This window comes from Takifugu rubripes, chromosome 11 (assembly GCF_901000725.2).
Source record: "Takifugu rubripes chromosome 11, fTakRub1.2, whole genome shotgun sequence".
NCBI lineage: Eukaryota > Metazoa > Chordata > Actinopteri > Tetraodontiformes > Tetraodontidae > Takifugu > Takifugu rubripes.
The window spans coordinates 13017044-13037660 of record NC_042295.1 but is presented as its reverse complement, the minus strand read 5'-3'; the positions used below and the strand labels follow the sequence as shown (position 1 = coordinate 13037660).

General features: G+C 46.6%; 1 protein-coding gene across 10 annotated transcripts in view; it reads left to right on the top strand.

The window, feature by feature from the left end:
- Positions 1-20617, top strand: part of nectin1b (nectin cell adhesion molecule 1b) — a 98465-nt gene that overhangs the window by 42054 nt on the left and 35794 nt on the right. For 9 of the 10 annotated variants that reach the window (XM_029843344.1, XM_029843339.1, XM_029843342.1 and 6 more), the window contains exon 5: positions 631-782. In XM_029843344.1, coding sequence (XP_029699204.1) covers positions 631-782 — 152 coding nt within the window. Of the gene's footprint in view, positions 1-630; positions 783-11048; positions 14391-20617 lie in introns of those variants that run through there. The other variant, XM_011608625.2, reaches the window with a different exon arrangement.

Genomic DNA, 20617 nt, shown 5'->3' with positions numbered 1-20617 from the left:
TCATGAAATGTGACACCTTTTCAGCCTCGGGGCTCCATTAAAAGGGTTCCTAATAGAATGGAGGGTTCCTGCACACATCATCCATGACCTGAAAGTGTGCTGACCTGTTCAAAGGACACGAGTGTATCAGCGCCACGTACACAGGGCGAACCGTGAAGACAAACACCTCAGGCTCCAGCTCTCATTGACAGCTCGGCAGATTCTGCCTTGATCGTTTGATCAGCTGCCTCTCCTGACAGCTCCCGTGCGTTTTGACTTTAGCCATGTGTGCTGCGCCAGAGCAGAGCTCCCGCCAGCCATCCTCTTCCCTCACGTACTGTCGTACTGTCTGTTCTCTTTTTTTCGCGCCAAAAAAAGCCCGTGTCCCGAGGCAGCAGCTACATCTTACCTGTGTGGACCTGTTGGGATTCCACCTCTGTGGGATTTTGTTTAGACTTGATGGATGGTGGCTGAAATATACTGCCGTCAAACATTTGTGCTATTTATCTCGCCTTGACATGGATCCAGCTCTGTATGGCGCTGGAGACGGTGTTTTTGTGGGCTCTGCTACCGCTGGCAGAGCAGTTCTTTCTTTTTTTCCTGGCGCTGCCCTGGTGTAATTTACCCATTTTTATTTCTCTGTTTTCGCAGCTTGAACGGCTCTCTCCCCACTAATGTGGAAATCAAGAACAACACCTTGTTCTTCAAGGGCCCGGTGACCTACGACCTGGCCGGGACGTACGTCTGTGACGCCACCAACAGCATCGGGACCCGCACCGGTATCGTGGACGTGAACATCACAGGTAGGGTCACCGCTGCTGCCGCTCCTTTGCTCTCGTTTGCCAACGCAGGCATGGCTCTTTTCAATGCAGTACCCTGCTAAACCCGTTGCCCCGGCACTCTTGGAGCCCCATCTGTGCCGGTAAACACAAACATTCATGCACATGCACATACAGACTGATTGTCGCAGATTGCCCGCGTGCCCTCCATGCTGTTCCATGGCCACGCAGCTCCCTGCACCAGTCTGGAGCTGGTTATTTGAGGCTGCAGAACAACACACACACACACACACACACACTGAAACACCCACAGCAGCATACCCCCACACTCCCCCAACTGGCACTGTTATGACTCCAGCGTGCGGGAGTTAAAGAGAGAGAGAAAAAAAGAAAGAAATCCCGCCCATTATCAGCACTTAAAATAACATCAAGCAAAATGGGGCTATGAGGTGAGGGTACTGTATTGATCATAGTTTGCTCGCATCGCACTCGCATTTCTCCAAACAGCGTGTTCTACTTTTGTAGTGGCGCTCCGCTTTCATTTCTTCATCTCTTCTGTCTTCTGGGAAAGAAAAACAACAACGAAAAAAACCAAATGCTGGAACAAAACTGATTCAGTTCCCTTCCACTTAATTGTTGGCACACAGGCTCCACAGTCCCTGTGGGTTCTTATCCACGAGAGCCACCGCTACAATTGCTACCAGCTTTGACTGCGCTGCACACGCTGCAAGTGTGCACAACTTGGATTGCCAGCAGCTGTGTGTGTGTGTGTGTGTGTGTGTGTCTACGGGGGGGGGGGCAAAGGGAGACTGCCACAGTTTTGCTCTGGCTGGAAAGACTCCCCCCCCCTTTACTCTTTGTTTCTCTGCTTGGTCTCTGGGAAGCAGGGGGCTGTTCTAACTTGCATCGCTTTGCATGTTGACTCATGTTGCGTCTCTGGGAACGCCGCGCTTGGTGTGAAGCCAACAGCTGTGCCTCACAGTATCATCGCATACCTTTGTTTTGAGTTTTTCCCTCTCCATCTGCGTTGCTTTCGATCTCTTTTTCCGCCTGGTGAGGACAAAGACGCTTTGTAGGGAGGAGATGGAGGTGATGTCATTGCCTGCAGATTTGTGCATCCCAAAAGAACGATAATCTCGGTACGCAAACAGGAGAGTGAGGACATAAGCTGCTGTCAGGAAACCCGTCCTGCACCAGCCAGTATCCAGTAATTATGCCCCACATCGTTGAAATTGTACCGCGGTCTCGTTCTTTGTCGTTCATTCCTTAAATTAACACAGCACTTTGTCGTGATCCCTGAAGGCATTCTGCTTGTTCTCCTCATTTGTCTGTGCAATTTTAAAGTGAGGCAAACAAACAAATGTTTGCCTGCTCGCAAAAGTGAGATTGCTGCCTCTTTTTATATTGTTCAGTCGCAGCGAGCACCTTGTTTTATAGGGTTATAAAGCGCTTGTCTCCTGTCACTCTAATTATTTACAATAATTGCTTCACTTAATTGCATGTGTATTTAGTTGCCGATATACGTGAGGTCTTTGTTTACTGGTAATGTTGTTAATGTTGCAGCTTCCTGATGTAGGACAGCGCACAGCAGACGTGTCCTTGTCTTCTGTGCTTTTGAAGTCTGCAGTCTAGTAACATACTATACTCCCATTACAGTGACATTCCTGAAGACAGTTGATCAAAAGTCAGAGATTGAACATCCGTGTTTTGTTGCCGAGGCAACAGAGGGCGGGGTTTTAAGGCGGTTCATCTCGTTTTGCTGGCAGCTGGACTGTCGGTCTTCATTTACTTGATTGCGCCTTTAGATTTGAAGTTATTGGGAGAGCAGTGGTGCTGACACACATGCAGAATATCAAACGTCCCCACACACGCCATCGTGTGTTTGCATCCTCTACCGTAATTAGCTGGATGGTAGCTGCGAGCATTGTTCTGAGCCGTTAGATGGCAAACATCCTCAACGTCCCCGGAGTCCCAGACAGGCTCTTCAAAGCGCTTTGCTGGTGTGAAGAGTAACGTTTACAAGCTTTAGGAAAAGAGGGCCTGGTTTCCTCACAGAGCTTACGAGCGGTCCAATTGCGAGACATTAGCGTCGGTGGCCCTGAGCGGCAATCATATTGGTTATGGCGACATGGTTAACTTGATGTTTGGTGATTTTCTGAGGCTTGACATCTGCACAGTGACGCAGAGGTTGAGGTAAAGAAGTTTTCTGAAGCTTCATTAACCTCAAATTGTAACTTAGAGCCTCCCAACAGCCTCAGAAAAGGCCCATAGGTGAGGTCAGAGCCCACTGCTGGCTGCTTTTCAAGGCTGCAGCATTGTGTAGCCCAGTAATGCTAGCAAGGGAAAAGACGACCTGCAGCACCTCACAGAGTCGCTCCTCGCGTTTGCACTGCAGAAGCCGTCTCCTTTTGCTTCATCAAGGCTCCAGAGTTTTGTTTTTTTGTTTTTCGAGGGCTTTTTTTTGGAGTGCTGCTGTAACAACCTTGCCTCCGGAGTCAAGAAGATAAACTGTCTGTTTGTATCACATTATCCCACACAAGCAAAGATGGTTCACATTTTAATCAGCTCCTCAGTTTTCATGGTTGGATTATGAGACGTGAGTAACTGTCACCTCAGCAGATATCCGAGCCACAGAGCACCTTGTTTCAATTAGTTTAGGGATGGCGTTTTCCGTGGCGATGGCATCGACTCCGGTAAGTTGCGTGAACTAAGATGGCTTTCTCCAAGGACGTGTTCTGCAGATATGGTGTCGCTTGTCAGCATCTAATGAACCGCCCTCCTGTTTTAATCAATCCTTGGACCGACTGAAGGGAGGTGAAAGAGGATGCCGGAGGAAAAGGAAATAAGGGAGGGAGGGAGGCGGTGGCCTGGAGGATGCAGTGATGCAGCAGGCTTCTATTTAGAACGTACCTCCATCTTTGACATTCACTTCTCTAATCCCCCCAGGGAAAGATGACAAGTCGTCAGATCTGCTTAATCTGCTAATTACTAATGGGCATCTGAGGCTGTGTTCAAAAATAGACAATCAAACCTTCAAACAATGAATGCCAGTCAGGCTCTGCCCTGTAAAATATGGGAGCAGCCAAAACCACAGGAAGAATGACTGAATAATGTGGTTAAACCTCAACGATCTCCCCCAGCACAAGAGAGCGAAATCATCCTTTCATTAGGATAATCAGCTTTTCCACCATCACACTCAGGTTTTGTGCTCGAAACAAATCGATGCTGCCATCTTGCATTTCTTCCCAGCACATAATAAGACATGATGAATGGTTGTTTTGTCAGGATGGCCTTACAATTATGTCATTATCAACCCTGAGAGGGGATGTGTGCTTTTTACTTAGCAGATATGTGATGTGTGTGAAAATGCGCCGCAATGAAACGGCACTTTCTATTCACATGCACGTTTGTTTACTTGGTTGAATAATCAAAGGGACCTGATTAGATATTTTTTAACCTTGACTCTCCTGCGCGGCAGCGCTAATCTTTGCGAGATGGGGCCGGACTGATTCAAAGCCAATGCATAATTCCTGCCACATTAGCAGCATCAGCTGTGAAGGATAATATCAGCTGGTCTCAGGGTCAACCAGTTTGTGACCCTTCGACGAATTGGCTCACATCTCAGCAGGGCAAACTTTGAACGCCTCTTTCCTACACCACTCGTGTTAACTGGGCGCAGCGAGCGCGTTCTCTTTCAGTTACGGAGAAAGTCTGCGGACGGGTCCTCCTCCCAGCACGGGCAACCATTGCTGACATCTGTTCACGCTCGCCTGAGCAGGAATATTCGTCTCTCCTGTGAGCAAATGTCGTTAGAGAGAAGGGAACCTCAGCCGCATGCTGAAAATGAGATGAATAAAACAATCCAGTCCAGTAGAAATCAAAATAATAAGAGCAACGGTGTGACTCAGATGCACGCTTCAGTGATTCTCACTTTCCGCCGTTAGTCCAGGAGGCAGGTCGGGTTCCAGAAATGGCTTCTCGAGTGAACAGAAACTGGGAAGCAGAGGTGGAGAAGAGGGCAGGACGCTGTTTAGCGACTATATAACAGCCTGCATCAGCTTTAGCTCTCCGCGGTGGTTCCTTTCTCCATCCTCAGTCAGAAACCACTGAAAAACATGAGTGAAGACGATGAGTCACAGTGAGAGTAAAAAGGCCCCGAGACAACCGAGGAGGACATTTTATTGTCTCTCTCTCTTTCTTTTGGATCCACGTACCTCCTCAGAGTGTACCTGCCTGTTAGCAAGAGTTTGCATGCGCTCGTTAGGATCAAAATCTTCATCTTCAAAAGGCAGCCGTGGTTTGAACTGAAATGCTAAACAAACTGTTTATTTTGAATGCTTATTTTAATGCATTCCACTGGCAGTGATTGGCTAATGTGAACAGCAGTAGAGACAAAATTAATGAGAAAAAGTAAGTAACTCTTTTTTTTTAGTCTCTAAATGTCCCTGGCCACATTTGTATTGGTGTCGACAGTGCTCAGCAGCAGGGAGCTGTAAATATAAGTGTTGATCCTGACTCTTTTTTATCTGCTGGGAAACAGACGGGCCGCTCTGCCCGCGCAGGCAAGGTCTGGCGGTTCTGTCAGCACGATAGCTCCTCTGTGTGTTAAAACTTGCAAGTCCGCGGCAAGAAAATCCTTGAGTAAAACACACATCACGACATATATTACTGACACAGGACAGCAGAGCTGCTCCGTGCTGCTGCCATTTGTCTCCTTCTCTTCTTTGACAGAAACAAGGGACATTATGATGTCAGCCTTGCGGAGGCTTCCCCTAGCAACGTGAAATTTGTTTGTCTTCACCTGTCATGGATGAGTCTGTCTCCATCTGCGCTATACCACATTACACCCTTGCTTCTTAAACATCCGCCTGCATTATTCATAGACCCAAAGGCCACATGTGTATATCTTGTGTATTATTATGCTCCTAACTCAAGCCTGCGCCGGCTGTCAGGCAGATGGAGGAGCAGATTCAGTGTCATGGGCCCTCGCTTCGAGCTTCTCGTCACCTTTAGACTTCAGCATTTCCTGACCCCGAAGGATCTGGATGGGCAGACTTTTTATCCCCTCAGTTCTCGCTACATGCTATGATTGTCACTCAGATCCTGCCAAGAGTACACCTCATTATCCAAACGAGACATTAGCCCGAGACGCTTCCTCGCTCGCACACCACAGGCCGCCCATAAAGTCTCTGCCGTGTTGTTCTATGCCAGGGAAAACACGGAGGGGGGACTGCGGCTCATTTTGAATAAAATGGAGGTGGGAGGAGTCCAGTGTGCAAGGAGGTTTTCTTTATTTTTGAAACAAAAAAAATAAAGGACGGCCCTGCAGTGGGAGCCAGAGTGTGCGGAGCAGCTGGGATCGTCGTTATTTATCTTAACATTTGCTTCTGCCTGGCTTGCTGTTTGAGCTCTCTGGAGGATGTGTAGAGGACAGCCATGTGGGGGACAGGCGGAGCCACCGATTGGCTGCGGCCCTTCAGCCCCGGCTCTGCTGCTCCATCCAACGCCTCCTCCTCACCATCCACCCATATGGGGTTGGATCTGTCATTCCTCCATGAGAGCCTGATGAAGTAGGTCAGCCATTGTCCTGAGGTCTGTCCACCGGCCCCAGATCTGCTGCTGCAGCAGCTGATGAGCATGACAACGTCCCGGTGACGAGGACGATTCACTCGTTACATGCAGTTGCAAAACAAGACGTAATAAATCAAGAGCTGAAGTAGCACCATAAACAAGGATATTTATGGTTTTTGAAGTAAACATCAATTGAAGCAAAAACGCCATCGTAGAGGTACAGTTGGTCATTTGCTGATTGTCTCAAGGACGTAAGGACGAGTCTTCTGGCAAAAGGATTCATAACAGTGACACCTGAGCAAACATGTTAGCATCTGTAGCTGCCATTAAAGGAATGTTAACACCAGTCGTAGGGAAATGCAGCAGTAAATTCAGTGAACATGAGACTACAATGACCCAAAATCTTTCTGTGTTTTCGGCGTTTTTGTCTTGAGTACCACGGGACGTGGCAGACAGTGTTTGTGTATCATCTATGACAGAAGTTCATATGAAAATAGGCGGACCATCTTGCAGGCTGCTGCACGTTCACAACCTGACACACATTTTGAAGCCAATGTTTCAAAGCAGTATCTCCGCCGGCGCGTCCTGGGCTTTTTATCCGCGTGTACGCGGGGCTGAAACGGATTTTCTCGTCTGGAGCTCTTCAATGCCTCAGAGTGTCATTTACCTACATATGAAGGGAGCTTCTGCTGTGGTAAAACTGGTGATAGCAGACTAAAACAGAAGCGAGAGAATTTTTTTTTTTTTAGAAGGAAACGTGTGATGCAGTGAAAAAGAGCGTCGGCTCAGCCGCAGCTCCCCGAGCAGCATGCTAAATTCCTGTCAGGGATGAGCTTTTATTCATCATGGCACCATTACATTTCCATGACTTCACAACCACTGGCAAATTCAGACAGGAGGAGTAATGAGGATGGTTGGAATCACTGAATTAATGCCTCTTCCCCGATTGTCCTCATTCCCCTTCGCTTGTTATGCCATTCTTTATTTGCGGCTGTCACCGGACAATCACTCCCTTCTCTCCCTCCCCCCTCAGAGTTGCTCTCTATTTGCTTTTCGCCGGTGTTTTTTGCTACTTGTCCCTCATTTACTCACATTAGTGAGCCACTCCTTGCGCAGTAAGCCTTCCTTAGCATTCCTGTCCTCCATCAGTGTGGTTGCGCTCTGAATCGGGAGTGTTTGGTGCCGCTCCCTGCTTCATGTGCAGACATGACTGCAGCACACCCAGAAACGGTATCAGCAGGGCCGTGTTGCGATACAGTTTGTCTCACTTGAAAGGATCTTCTGCTACCGACACTCCTCCTCTTCAGTATCTCTGCACATTCGTCACTGTGGCTCGGGCTGAAACACACAACGCCACCCTGAATGTATGTTCTTTTCACAAATGAAATCAGGCGCAGTGAATGTTTCATTTGTACAAGAGGAGAAAAACACATTTTCCGTGCCGTTGCCGCTCAGTGTTTCAGGCTTTTTCCTATAGATTGACTGTTACTGCTGTGAATGTAACTAAAATGGCAGGAACAGAGTCAGAGGCAGTGAATAATACTTTCAATCAAGTGTTCGCAACTTGAAAATGCTTTTCAATGCAGCACAGTAACAGCATTTAAATGGCTGCAACACCTGGATATTATTCTTCACCTGAAAATTAAATCCATCATTCCTCAGAATTGAATTATAGCCTTTCACGGCTAATCCTGGTGCCTATTAATCTCAATAGCGGCGTTTAGTCATCGCAACTCAAGGCTGTATTCACCGTCTTCATGTTTCCTGTCCTTTTGTTGCCTGGAAGAGTATCAGGAACCCTCTTGTGCTGCCATTGTGTTGCAGGCAGATACCGACACATCAAAGGTTCCAACATATGCCAACCATTTTTAAATGTGCGTAATCACCGGTGTTTGTGTGATGGGGTCGGTTCCAGCCATTATACTTTAGCGCGCACACCGTGGGAGAGGAGGCAGGTTGCCACCTTGTCTTCCTGAGGTGTGACCTTGTGGACAAAGCAGACTGATAACACCATTAAGATGAGCTCTGAGCTCTGCTGGGGACCCTCCCATACCCGAGTTAGAGGATAACAGGAAAATGTTGTGCAGAGTATGGAGATGATGTGCCTCTTTGTTGTTTCTCTTTTGCTTCCCACTTTTAGACTACCCCATCACGTAGTTACAGCCATTTGAACACTTCAATACCCCTCACTTCCACTCCCTCCCTGGCGAGGCGTCATAATAAATCCTTTAGAAATTCTGTTATGGTGCGCAACACACAGTAAAGCTGAGCAAAACAGCCACAAAAATACCTGGATCCTTAACGACTGCTTTCATCGTGACGGTTCGCACGGGCGAAAAACACGCTTCAGTGTTGGTATCTTCAAAGTACCGGTGTTAAAAAGGTGCTGTCACTCGATCCTTTATAGAAACGGAGGTGACAAAAATCAGCTTTGAAGGCTCGCTGCCGCACCTTTTTGTCATTACTGAATTTAGCGAGTCCTCTCAATCCTCAAATAAAGGCAGCGGTCTGCCTGATTATGGGAGCGGAGTTCCGAACTGATGGGAGCAAAGGCAGATTGTAGACGGGAGAGTTAGAGGAGGATTACAGGACAATGTTTTCATCTTCTCTCTTGACTCCCTCCGTCCTGCGGATTCCAGCCCGTCTTTGGAGGATGTATTCTCAAACAGAGGTGACCTGGCTCTGCTCTCATTCATGTGTGTAATGAAGGCCTGTGTCTGAATAATCCCATTAGGTGGTCAGATTAAAACCTGAGCTGATATTTGAGACTGTGCCCGGCGCCGCTTCTGGAAATTGGAGCGCTTTTGCCGTCTGCCCTGGGAGAAAGGCTGCAGCGGAGGAGCGTCTGACGACAGCGGCTGTGTTTGGGAGGTCTCCCATTTTTACCGATAAAGCGCCGTAATTAAAGGAGATAGGGAAGCTGCAGCAGCTTCTTTTACCATTTTCCACTACGGATAGATTCATGGTTTCCAACCAAAAGCAGGTCTAATTGAATGTAATGGTTCGGAATCGGCCATTTAGAGTCATCATTTGAAAATCATTCTCGGCTTCTGCGTGAAATTTGGACTTTTTATTCGGCGATCTGGGGCCTCTGGAGATGTAAAGATTAGCTTGTTTCCAGAGATTCTCAACAAGGTGACGGGAGGACTTTGAAAGTTACCCAGTCTTTAAATGCCTGCATGTATAATGGATGGATAGAAGCCGTAAATTTGTTCTGTTTCGGCCGCCCACCAATCTCTGTCGCTGCGTTATTACATTGATACCCGGACGATAACACTGTGTCCTGGCCGCAGAGTCGCTCTGACTGCATCTGCTCCACGGATCCACGGATTTTTACACCCCTCCCACTGACTGCATTAATTAAAAATAATGGGCATGTACGTCAAACCTAAGCATCATTTATTTTTCGCTTAAATCAATGTGCTTCCTCGGTTTATGTGGCAACAACTTTCCCATTATGAGTCATCTTATCATCTGTGAACATCAGTTCCTGCAGTGTCGTAATGGGCTGGTGATCAATCAGTCCGACGGGTCCGGTCTTGCCTGATTGTGCAGGTCTGGTTTGTTTCGTGGATGGTGCAACTCTCACACGTCTGTGGAGGATTGAAGACTGCTCTTAAATGGGCCTCTGCTCTGCAGGATCAGACATGCGCCCCAAGTCTTTGATGATTACTGAAGATAAAGGCTTCTTCTTCTTCTCCTGTGCTGCTCAAAGGAGCTTCACACAGCCTCCTGCTTCTGGGAAGGAGGGCTTTAGAGCCCAGATGTTGGTCCTGCTCTTAGTTCTGCTGTAGAGGACAGCTGTCTAAGGCCCGTGCGTTGTTTTTCTTCCTGTGGGATGGCACGTATGAGGCTCCGAGATGAATGGAAGGGCACATGTTAGCCCCAGATTTGTCCCCGGCAGCTTGGAAACATAAAATCTCCCTTTTGTTGTATTTGTGAGGCAGAATCAGGTATTTTAGCAGCTGTTTGTGCCCAGCACGCCATTAGTCGTTGTGACTTTGCCCTACATTCAAACACATCTTTGACAGATGGTCAATTTCATATTTTTCTCTGCCGTGTTTACTCAGTGCTGTCTTTTTTTATTTTATTTTCAAGCATCTCTTAGCTTTCTGCTGTGCTGCCTGAACTCTAAACTGTCATATTTATGAGCTCTCTGGATGCATTTTAACTGCATATGCTTAGCTGCTAATAATCATCTCTGCCAGCGCCCGTTCGTTTCGCCAGTGCTGCAATGATGATGAAGTGCTTTTATGTCAGACTCTCATATCCTAAACTGGGCTGTGCCGCAGCATCATAACCGTCCCATGAGATGTTAATGAAACCTGTAAACGCCGACTGTTTCCACTGAAATCCATATGAATTCATGCTCCCGTCCGATGATGCTTCCACCTAACGGGGGTGTGATGGGGTTGGATGCATGCTGACGACGCCTCACTTTAATCTCACCACTCGTTTCACTCCTGAATGGTTTCTGCTCCACAGGCTGTGGTTTCATATCTGCATGCGAATGTCATTGGAGTCATGTCACTGTCCGTCAGGGCTCCGTTGGGTTTGGGGCGCCGGTGGGGAGGGGGGTCCTGTCCTTTTCCCTTTGCTTTTCCGTCCTTGTCTCCCTTCATCTTTCCTAAACTCAAAAAAGATTCTGCACCTGCACAAACGCACCTCCTCCCACCAGAGCACTGACACACTCCCTTCCATCTGTCTTTTCCTACCCAGAATTCCCTAACAACCCAACCGAGGAACCCGACACCCGGCAGGAGCCGCACAGTAATGAGGCTGCCATCGGGGGCGCTGTTGGGGGGGTGGCCTTTCTGATCTTGGCGGCCATCCTGCTCTTCATATTCCTGCGCCGCCGCCAGCACACCTTCAAAGGTGACTACAGCACCAAGAAGCACGTTTTCGGAAACGGCTACAGCAAAGCCGGCGGGCTGCCCGCTCATCCCCCCATCCCCAAGTACCCGGACGACTCGGACGATGAGAAGAAACCGGCACAGATCGGCAGACCTGGCGGGTTCGAGGCAGGCGAGCGTGACTTCGACGGCGAGCAAGAGGACTTGAAGAGGCCCTATTTCACAGTGGATGAAGGAGAGAGCCGAGATTACGACGAGCGGACTCTGGCCTTCCAGTACGACCCGGAACCCGAGATAGCCGATGACATGATCTCTCAAACCGACGGTTCTGTCATTTCTAAGAAAGAGTGGTACGTGTAGTGGCATGCGACGACCAAACCACCCCCCCCCACCCCCCCACAACTGCATTCCACTGCACCCTTCACCTCCATCACAATCCCACCCATCCCAATCCCTCTCCTGGTCGGCTCGGAAAGCCTTCCCCTTGGTATCTCCCCATCAGACCCCATCCAACTAATCTCATGTAGAGAAACGAGTGTCTATTCAAGTGCTAGTAAACAAAAACATTGGTATCTGTTCCATCCAGACAAACGGGCGACTGACACAAACCAAGGTATGTAAGTGGCCTCTGTGGTCGTGGCTTGATTAGTACTGGTGTAATATTCATTTTTTGTGTATTTTTCCATGTTCTAAATGTATTAAATGTAAAAAAAAGAGAGTGCAGGTTAAGGTTTTGCTGAGCACATTTGTGAAAGTCTTACACTGGATGTGCAATTAAGTTTTGGGTCTTTTTTTCCTCCATTACCGTTTTGTTAGTTTTGTAATGTCCTTTTGTATGATTTATAAGTGACCAGAGAGTTCAGATGTATTCCTTAATCGGTGGGATTTTCAATGTTAATGTATTTTTGTGGTCAAATGTTCTAGAGGAAGTGGAAAGAACCCGTATCCTGCTTCTCACCGGGGTCAGCGCTAATGAAATTTATCCATTTTTCTATATATATAATACAGCATTTAATGCAGGTTTGCCGATTTTGTTTATTTTATTTTTTCCAAAAGTGTTCAGTGACCCCCTTCAATAATGAATCCTCACATCAGTGCATGATAACAGCAGGGGTGAGGAGGGCTGCAGTGGTGCGGCAGGATCACATCCGCGTCCATAAACCTTCAATAATGCTCCAAAAACCTCAGCCTGATACACAAGCTAACGTAGAAACAGAGTGTCTGAGTTTTATCTTGATGCCTTGTGATTATGTTTTGATGTAACTCTGCTTTTATCAAATGGATGTCAGAGAAAAGACTCTGTGTCTCCTCTTCTCTCTATCATGTGCTTAAAAAAGAAAAACAAAACCAACAGCTTTTACTGCGAGCGAGCGCTCACTCTATGGACACATACACACAGAGGAGGAGACTCTTTTATTTTCCGTTCTGAGGATAGACCGCTTTAATATGTAAAGGGAATGATGATGGTGGCCGTGTTGGAGTTTAAAGTCACTTGCTGCTTTCCTGCGGTTGTTTTTGTTGGTTTTTCTTTTCTACCTGTTGTTTTCTGTCTAACACGGATTTCTGCTGCTTTTGTGTTGGAGATTAGAAGAAGTGATGGTTTTTCCTGTCCCCAGATGTTCCCAACATGCTAATTAAATATGTATGACCTTTTTTAAATCGCTTTTATCACGTCGTACTGGAAGCTTCTGCCGCAGAACTAATGGATTAGTAGCACTGAGGTGCATTTCGCAATCAGGAAATGAGTTTTCACCCCAAAACTGAAGCTCTATCATGAAATATCAGGAGCACATTAAACAACAACTAACCGGCTCTGATGAATATAAATACTATGTTATTGCTTATTTTATGCATGTTTGTGTGGTGTGTGTGTGTGTGTGTGTGTGTGTGAGTGGGTGGTTTGGAGTGTGTGTTGCTGCTGTCTCAATTCCTGTGCATTTGCTCTCCACGACAGCTCACCTTAGTATTTCTAACGGTACGACTTTAGCGGCAGAGCCAGCAACAATCCCGCAGTTATCACACACAGAAAGTATACAAATATATATATATATACTGTATCAAAAAAAAGTGGGGTAAAAAAACAAGAGTGCAAAGAAGAAAGACACTTTTTTGCTTGCAAATCTGTCTGCCGGCTGGAGATGCTTGTCTGCTGTGTGTTTCTCGATCAGCATGTGCATCACGAGCCTCAGTTTGTATTAACAAAACCGAGTTTTCTGCGTTCAAAATGCAGAATGAACAATTTCCGAACGTCTTCATTTAACATGAAACACACATTTTCTTCAGTGCCTATAAAGATGCTATTAAAATGAGTAGTATTGAAGTGAAATTTAATCTTCAAAACGTTTTTAGCTCCAAATGAGACTGAGCGTGATACTTATACTGCTCTCTAAATTGAACGATTTTTTCTTAAAATGGACTCATTATTATGGTCAAACTATTCAGTCCTAATGAAAGTGAATCTTTTCGCAGATTACTGAGTTTTTAAAGCACAAACCCAAATCCAGCTAAAGGAGAAATTGGCAACCTGTATTCGGGAATAATAATTGAACTCTGGCCCAAAGATGATTCTTTTAAAGCACAAAGTGTCAGCTTCATTTTGTCGTTATTTGCATCTGTATTATGAAAAAAAAAAAGTGCCACACCTGCATCACACATGATGGAGAGCGGGGAAAAAACATTTCCATCAGTCGGTGTACGCGTTGTCTTCACGTCGTTCCGCGTTTCTATTTTGTAATACTGACTGTAACTTCATTCCATCCTAATATGCTGTTTTTGTATCCGGTATGTCCGACATTCTGCTGTAAATACTGTACATAAGGTTGAGATTAGAGTTGGAATCTATTTAGGGACAAACATGTAGGGACTGTTCATGTAAAATATTCTTATTTTGACTGCAAAAATAGGTCCAGTTGTGGATAGATGAAGCTGTTGGATGCATTAGTCCCACCTAAAAATGTTCTTCTCTTTCTTTTTTGATATGCCACTAGCAGCTTCACTGTCGTTCAGAGGGGTGACGCATACAGTCTGTGGAGTTTGTGTTATTCAGATAAAAACAAAAGAGAGAACCTGTCTGTATGCAGCCATGTGAATGTATATTTCTGAGGGTGTTACAAATAGAAAAAACAACAAAAAAACAATCCTTGTTCAATTGTGATGACCCAGTGAAGTAACTTGTACATGTTTTAAACATTAAATGAGTCCAAAACTCTGCCGTCCCAGCTGGTTATTTTGATTACTGCAGCTTTATCGTCTCCGTTCTGTGACACTGCCTCTGCGCGTGAACCTTTAATTCCCTTTTAACAATCGTCCCTCATTAGTTACATTTTTCAATTTAAAGCAAAGCGAGTCCAGCATCCAGCCGTTATATTCAGCAGCTCTTTTGCAGAGAAGCATTAAATATTCAGCGTGTTGTTGCCGCTGCCGCCGTTTGTCCGAATTAAAAGGAGGAGCTGGCTGAATCTGCGGATGTGGCTGTTGCTCGCCGTTATCTTCATGCTTAAGCAAGAATTATGAGAGCAACTGAAGCAACCTGATGGTAGCATAAGGGTTTAAGGCTTTACAATACTGTGCATCAGTAACAGTTTAAGGTTGGATGCATTAAAGTGAGAGCACCAGAGCTGCGAAACAAAGGCCGCAGACCTCTCGCTGTAACTACGGAGCAGCTTTTAATATGGAGCTCAGAGTTAAATGAAGCTGCAGAGATGTGAGAGCAGCTCAGTGTGGGATCGCTCTCAGGCTGCGGGACTCAAGTGCAGACATCTGCACCGCGAACATTAGGAACAACCCCGAGTTTGCAGCTGTTGCCATCCATTTGCTCAAAGGGCTCTTTGTAGCCTCGGGGAGTTTGATGGCTCATGGGCCTTTAACATGCACAGGCATTTTATTTATTTATTTATTTTTCCTCTATCACGGGATGCTTGGGAGGAATTCACAATTTCAAATGCCATTTTGTTGCTGTGAATTTCATGTGGGGTCTCTGCGCCGTGGCTGACTGTGGCGCTCTTGAATGCTGGGAAAAAGCTTCGCAGCGCACTCATCACAGGCTAATTCATGCTATCAGCCCGGGTTAATTAACAGCACAAAACCACTTGAAAGGCTTTTTATTAGAGCTTCACAAACCATAACAGAAGTGAATCTGCTGTAGGTGTGTGAGGGGATGACCCGTCTATGAACATCCGCTCTCACATTCAGCCCTGGACGACCCTGTAAGGGATACTCTGCCTGATTAAAGAGGACCAAGAAAGGAGCTTTTGTGTGTGTGTCTGCGTGCGTGTGTTTCATCACACACTGATCCCACAACTGCTCACCTCTGCTTGATGGGATGAAGGACATGTTACTGCGGCCAGAACGAGCTGGGGGGCGCGTGGAAGGCACCAAGACGCAGATCATCTGCAGCTGCAAATACACAAGCCTGCGCGGTCCACATCGTTGTCACCCATTAGAAAACGGAGCCCCGATCACCAACCAATCAGCCGTAGGACCAGCAGGACTGAATGAGTTTAGCCAGTAAAGTGCCCCGAAAGCAGGAGCAACCGTTTATTTTGTGTCTGAGGCAATTAGGGTTTAAATAAAACAGTGTTCTCATTGCACTCGCTACCTTCCCTCTTCACAAGCCTTTCCCTCGCTTGAATGAGTGACAACACCTCACCTTTGAGTTGATTAAAGCAGTTCTGTTCAGCCTTGTCACTGTGAGCGCCAACATGTTGATTTCAAAACTTTCAAGGACTCTGACACGACGTCCCCTGATTATTGCCGGCATCTGTTGACACAAAACCAGCAGTTTTCTGCATGAAATATATGCACAGCCACCAGGCCGGGGGATTATTTGGACTGTGAGAGCTTCAAATCTCTCCTGTAATAAGTGCTCTTTTAGATTTGAATGCCTGTGATTTTGTGCAGCTCTGTTTCATCCTGTGCTTATAAAAACAACAGGAGCTGCATGCGACTCTCTAAATGTTCCCCTTCGTTCATAATATTCCAAATGTTTAGATCCAACGTGCTATTAAAATTCCTTCCGCTGCTTTTATCTGCATTCTGGCTGGAGTTGCAGTACCTCCATGTTTTGCATAAGCAGAGCGCCGCTACGGTTGACAGTGTCACGTGGACACTTTCGTTTGCTTTTGTTTTTACGGGCTCTCCGGCCTGCAGCTGAATGAGTGTGTACTGTAAAAACGCTAATGAATAGATTAGTACTGCTGCCTCTGAAACACCGACACCTGGCTGTGTGTTTTCCTTCATTTGAAACAGATTTGTCATCCATCTGCTCTATTCCAGAGCCTGCCTCCACATAAAAAACTGTTTGTAAATACAGCTGTGTTCCTCTGACGGACTGTGACTGCTCTTTGTTTGGCCTTTTCCCCTCCTTCTTTTTCAACATGGAGATTAAGTTGCGTAAATCCCACACGGGACGTTTATGGTCGGCAAGAAAACGCGACTTGTTTTAAAAATCCTGCAGCCTCAGCTGACTGCTAACCCAACAGCACAGATTCAGATAAGGCTTTAATGCCGTATTGACACATCCCTGACACTGATAATTGTTCCATTTGAATCTGTCAAGTCCCTGTTGGGGGTGAATCCTCCTTCCAGGGTTGCTGACGTGAACAGAAGACATCTAAACGCCAGATTCTGGGTAATAGATATTGTTTACAGTCTGATTTGCTGAACCATGCAACACTTCATTTCTATTTGAAAGGTGACACATTTGGAGGCTGAATATAATAAGTGAGGTGTGACTTCCCTTCAGTCGGTGTTAATGTGAGCCTTCTACGTGCGCCCGTTGTTTCGATCTGCAAACATTCCCAAAGTCCACAGTTTATATGCAGATACCAGATTACTGAAGGGCTGACACCTTTTCCTATTTGTTCTCCATTGTGCCGAATATGTGTCCGACATTGTCTGCTCACTTCGCCTTTGTTTAGAAAAACACGATTCGCATATAACCTGATCGATTAGGCATGCAGTTTACACGCCACCAACACACAGAACAAGTCAATTCTATTTCCAGAAAATGTGGAATTCTAATGAATTGGCAATTATTTGGATTAACCCAGGATCAATCTGCTGGAATTATTATTGCCTATTATTTTGTAAATGAGACTGCTCATAAACAAACTGCACAGATCCAATGAATAAATTTACTGGAATCATGAGGGAGGTCTGCAGTATCTGCTGTAGACACACACCCACACACACACACGCACACACCAGCTCTGCTTTCACGCCCTCCCAATTTCAGAGGCAGCCGTGGTAGGAACGGCGGCGCTATCCAGCTGCGCATTAGCGTTCTCCAATTAAACTCAGCCGTCCCGGAGCAGAACGAAAGGCCTAAACCCTCTGGTGAGAAAATGCTGACAACCCTCCTCTACAAAGTCCTGCTGGGAATGTGACGTCCCCACAACCGTTTACCCCGAGTCAAAGCAGTGTGTTCGTGCACGCACGCGCGCGTGCGCTTCGTCGACTGATGCTTTTGCTGAGCCTCTGGGCGCGCGTCCCCACAGTAACTTTTGACCTCAACATCTCAATTTCAAGTGTAAATGCATGAATAAATTCTGCTATTTGCACATCTGAAACACACTTGTTGACATTTCCTTTGATTTAGTGCATCATGTGCATCCAATTCTACCCTGATCTAAAATGAAGATCCCTTTGACTGTTATTCCCTGAAGTAGCAGAATACCAAAAGATCCATTATTGTTATTAACACTATGGGACTGGTAATATTAAGGAACAATATATCAAAATGTTTTGGGGTTTTTTATCACCAGAACTGCCAGCGCTCTGTTTTTAATTTTAGGGATTTCATTAATGGCTTTTCCCCTCATGATACGTTTAGTGCTCACTTCTCTGGTAAGGTGATTAGATGAGATCCAGGAGGAAGCTGGCAGATAACCGTCGACACCTGGTGAGCGAAACACCGAGCTGACAAATGAAAAACACCGATCATTTTCATTCTGCTGTGACTTTAGTGTGCAGCATCCGTGTGGATGTGTCTTCAACTCAGTCTTACGAGGCCCTGGTAGGACGGAAAACGTGGCTGAGGCGATGACCGCTGCAATAGAGGCATTAGCTCTGGACTGTAATCAGGAGGTTCAGCAGGGGATCAGGACGTGATGGTTGAAGTCCACACAAACATTTACTGTGCTTCCCTTCGGGGAGCTTCAGATCAACCCAATAACGAGTGAGTGCTCCTCCCTTTCAGCTCAAGCTCCTCTGGGAGTAGTCCAGTAAAGGATGTGTTAGCAGTATCCAGTGGTGGAAGTCGACTGTTGTGGCCTCATCAGTACATCAATAATGTGGCTAATTTGGGCTGCGGAGGTACTGGGATTCTGCAGCATCTGCAGTCTGCATCTGATAACATCACACTCTTGGGATGCTGACATCTCACATTGCAGCAACAAGCAACATTTAAAGATACATTTCATTCTGTAAGAAACTCAGAATAAAGAAATGTATGGAAAGCAGCAATCTAAGTTGTAATTTGTTCCCAGCGGGATTGCAAGTGCAACAACAGAGCAGAGGAAGCAGGGAAAGGCTGCAGCTAAAGAGGATGGAATTTAAAGGTGGTTATATTTATACCTCTGCTACCAGGAAATTACGTGAGGTGAGAGGAGGAGTGAGCCATCTTAGGATGGTGGCTGAGGATCTTCAAATACTCAGCAGGTAGAGCCTCCCACCAACCCGGTCTAAAACAGGAGCACCACAATGGTCTGAGGCTTTGTTGACTCACATCTACTCTCATAAATACCTCCCTCAGGCTCGACCCCGAGTCTCAGCTACTGTCCTCACCGATCAACATATAGAAATGTGTGGTGGGATGAAGAAAGATCCCTTAAGGCCGAGCAGAAATAAGCCTCACCTGGTAACAATCGGCCCTCTGATCCCTCCCTCGGAACGCTCCCATCCACTCGCACAATGATTCATCAAGCTCCTGTTACAATCCTCTGACAAATGGGCTAAATGAGGAAGCCAGCCTGTCCCACCCCCACGCTCACTTCCCTGACTATTGGCTCTCACAGCTTTATCAGTGTACATTAATGTCAGTGCCAGTCTGCATTTGGACCAACAGAGGAGGCAGCCCGTCAGCACGTACGGGCACGCCTGTCGTCCTGCGCCGGCGAGAAGCCGTTGTCAGAAACAATCCTCGTCAAGGACGAGGCCGTGCTGACTGGCCGCTACTACGGCATCACTGTCCTCCCCTCAAAACACATTACATTATATACGTTTACGTCTCAATAGTAGCGGGCCTGTCCCTGCCGTGTTCCCGTGTTGGACTCTGACCAGAATCGTTATTAAATTTGACAAATAGTTGCTGTTTGGATCTAAAAAAAAGGTGGGGGGTGGATGAATTGAGTGACTAATGACACAGGTCACCGTGAGCCTTAGCTGCTTTACGCTCTTCATATCTTCAGACACAGCAGGGAGAGTTGGAAATAAGTCAGGCGTTGAGGAAAATGAAGCACTGCTATCTAATTATATGCCAGGAGGAACACACACAGGTAGCCGCGCCAGTGGCTGACTTAACTACTCAATTATCTTTGGGCAGCAGAGGTCACTGGAGAATATTTAATTGAGTTCAAAGTTCCACATCTTACACTGCTTCTTGTCTCGGGAAATCTGTAGCTGCGGACTTTGGCCCTGTGCTCTTTTAAAGGTTCCATCCTGCTGCTGTGAGGAATAAAGCTCCTAATCACTGGGAGACGCAGCCGCGGGTGGACGCAGCGTTGTAATCCTCCAGCACCGTGTACGTGCATCTCCGCCTGTGGAACACGACAAACAAACCAAAGGATCCTGATAACGCGGCCTAGTTGGGAATCACCTCCCTGAAGTCTCATGGTTGGTTGCCATGACGAGTCACAACCAATTAGTTCCCTCGGGGGGAGCCGGCTTCCTGGAGGAGTCAGCATCGCTGAGGTCAGACCTGAGGTCAGCGAGCGAGCTCACAGCACCGTCTTGGACGGTTCACGTGTTGGCGAAACGTGTTGGGAAACCTTTGGGCGTCCAGGTTGAACGTTCTGTCATTCCACTGATGTTCAGAGGCGATCGTGTTTGATTATTGGATGGCGTTCTGCTGCCTGCCTTTCAAAGCAGACAAAACTTCAGGTGCCGACAAAAGAACTTCCTGCCACAAAGCGTCAGGTCAAAGGGAAACGCGATACGTGCTGTTGCTTTAGCATTTCCCTGCTTCTAATGAACGGCTTCGCAGGGTGAGGAGAATACAAAAGGCCATCCTACTTGAAAAGAAGGTGTTCGGCAACTGCAAATTGATGCTTCATGGGTAACTTGGCAGAATGACAAGAATAAAACAAAGCTCCACTTAAACCAGCCAAACAAAAGCCTCGAGCTTAACACATCCACAGGATCCTTTTACCACCGCAGACGGTTCGATTTATATGTACTAACGGTATTCCTGAGAAGACTCAGATGAATTCTGCTCAT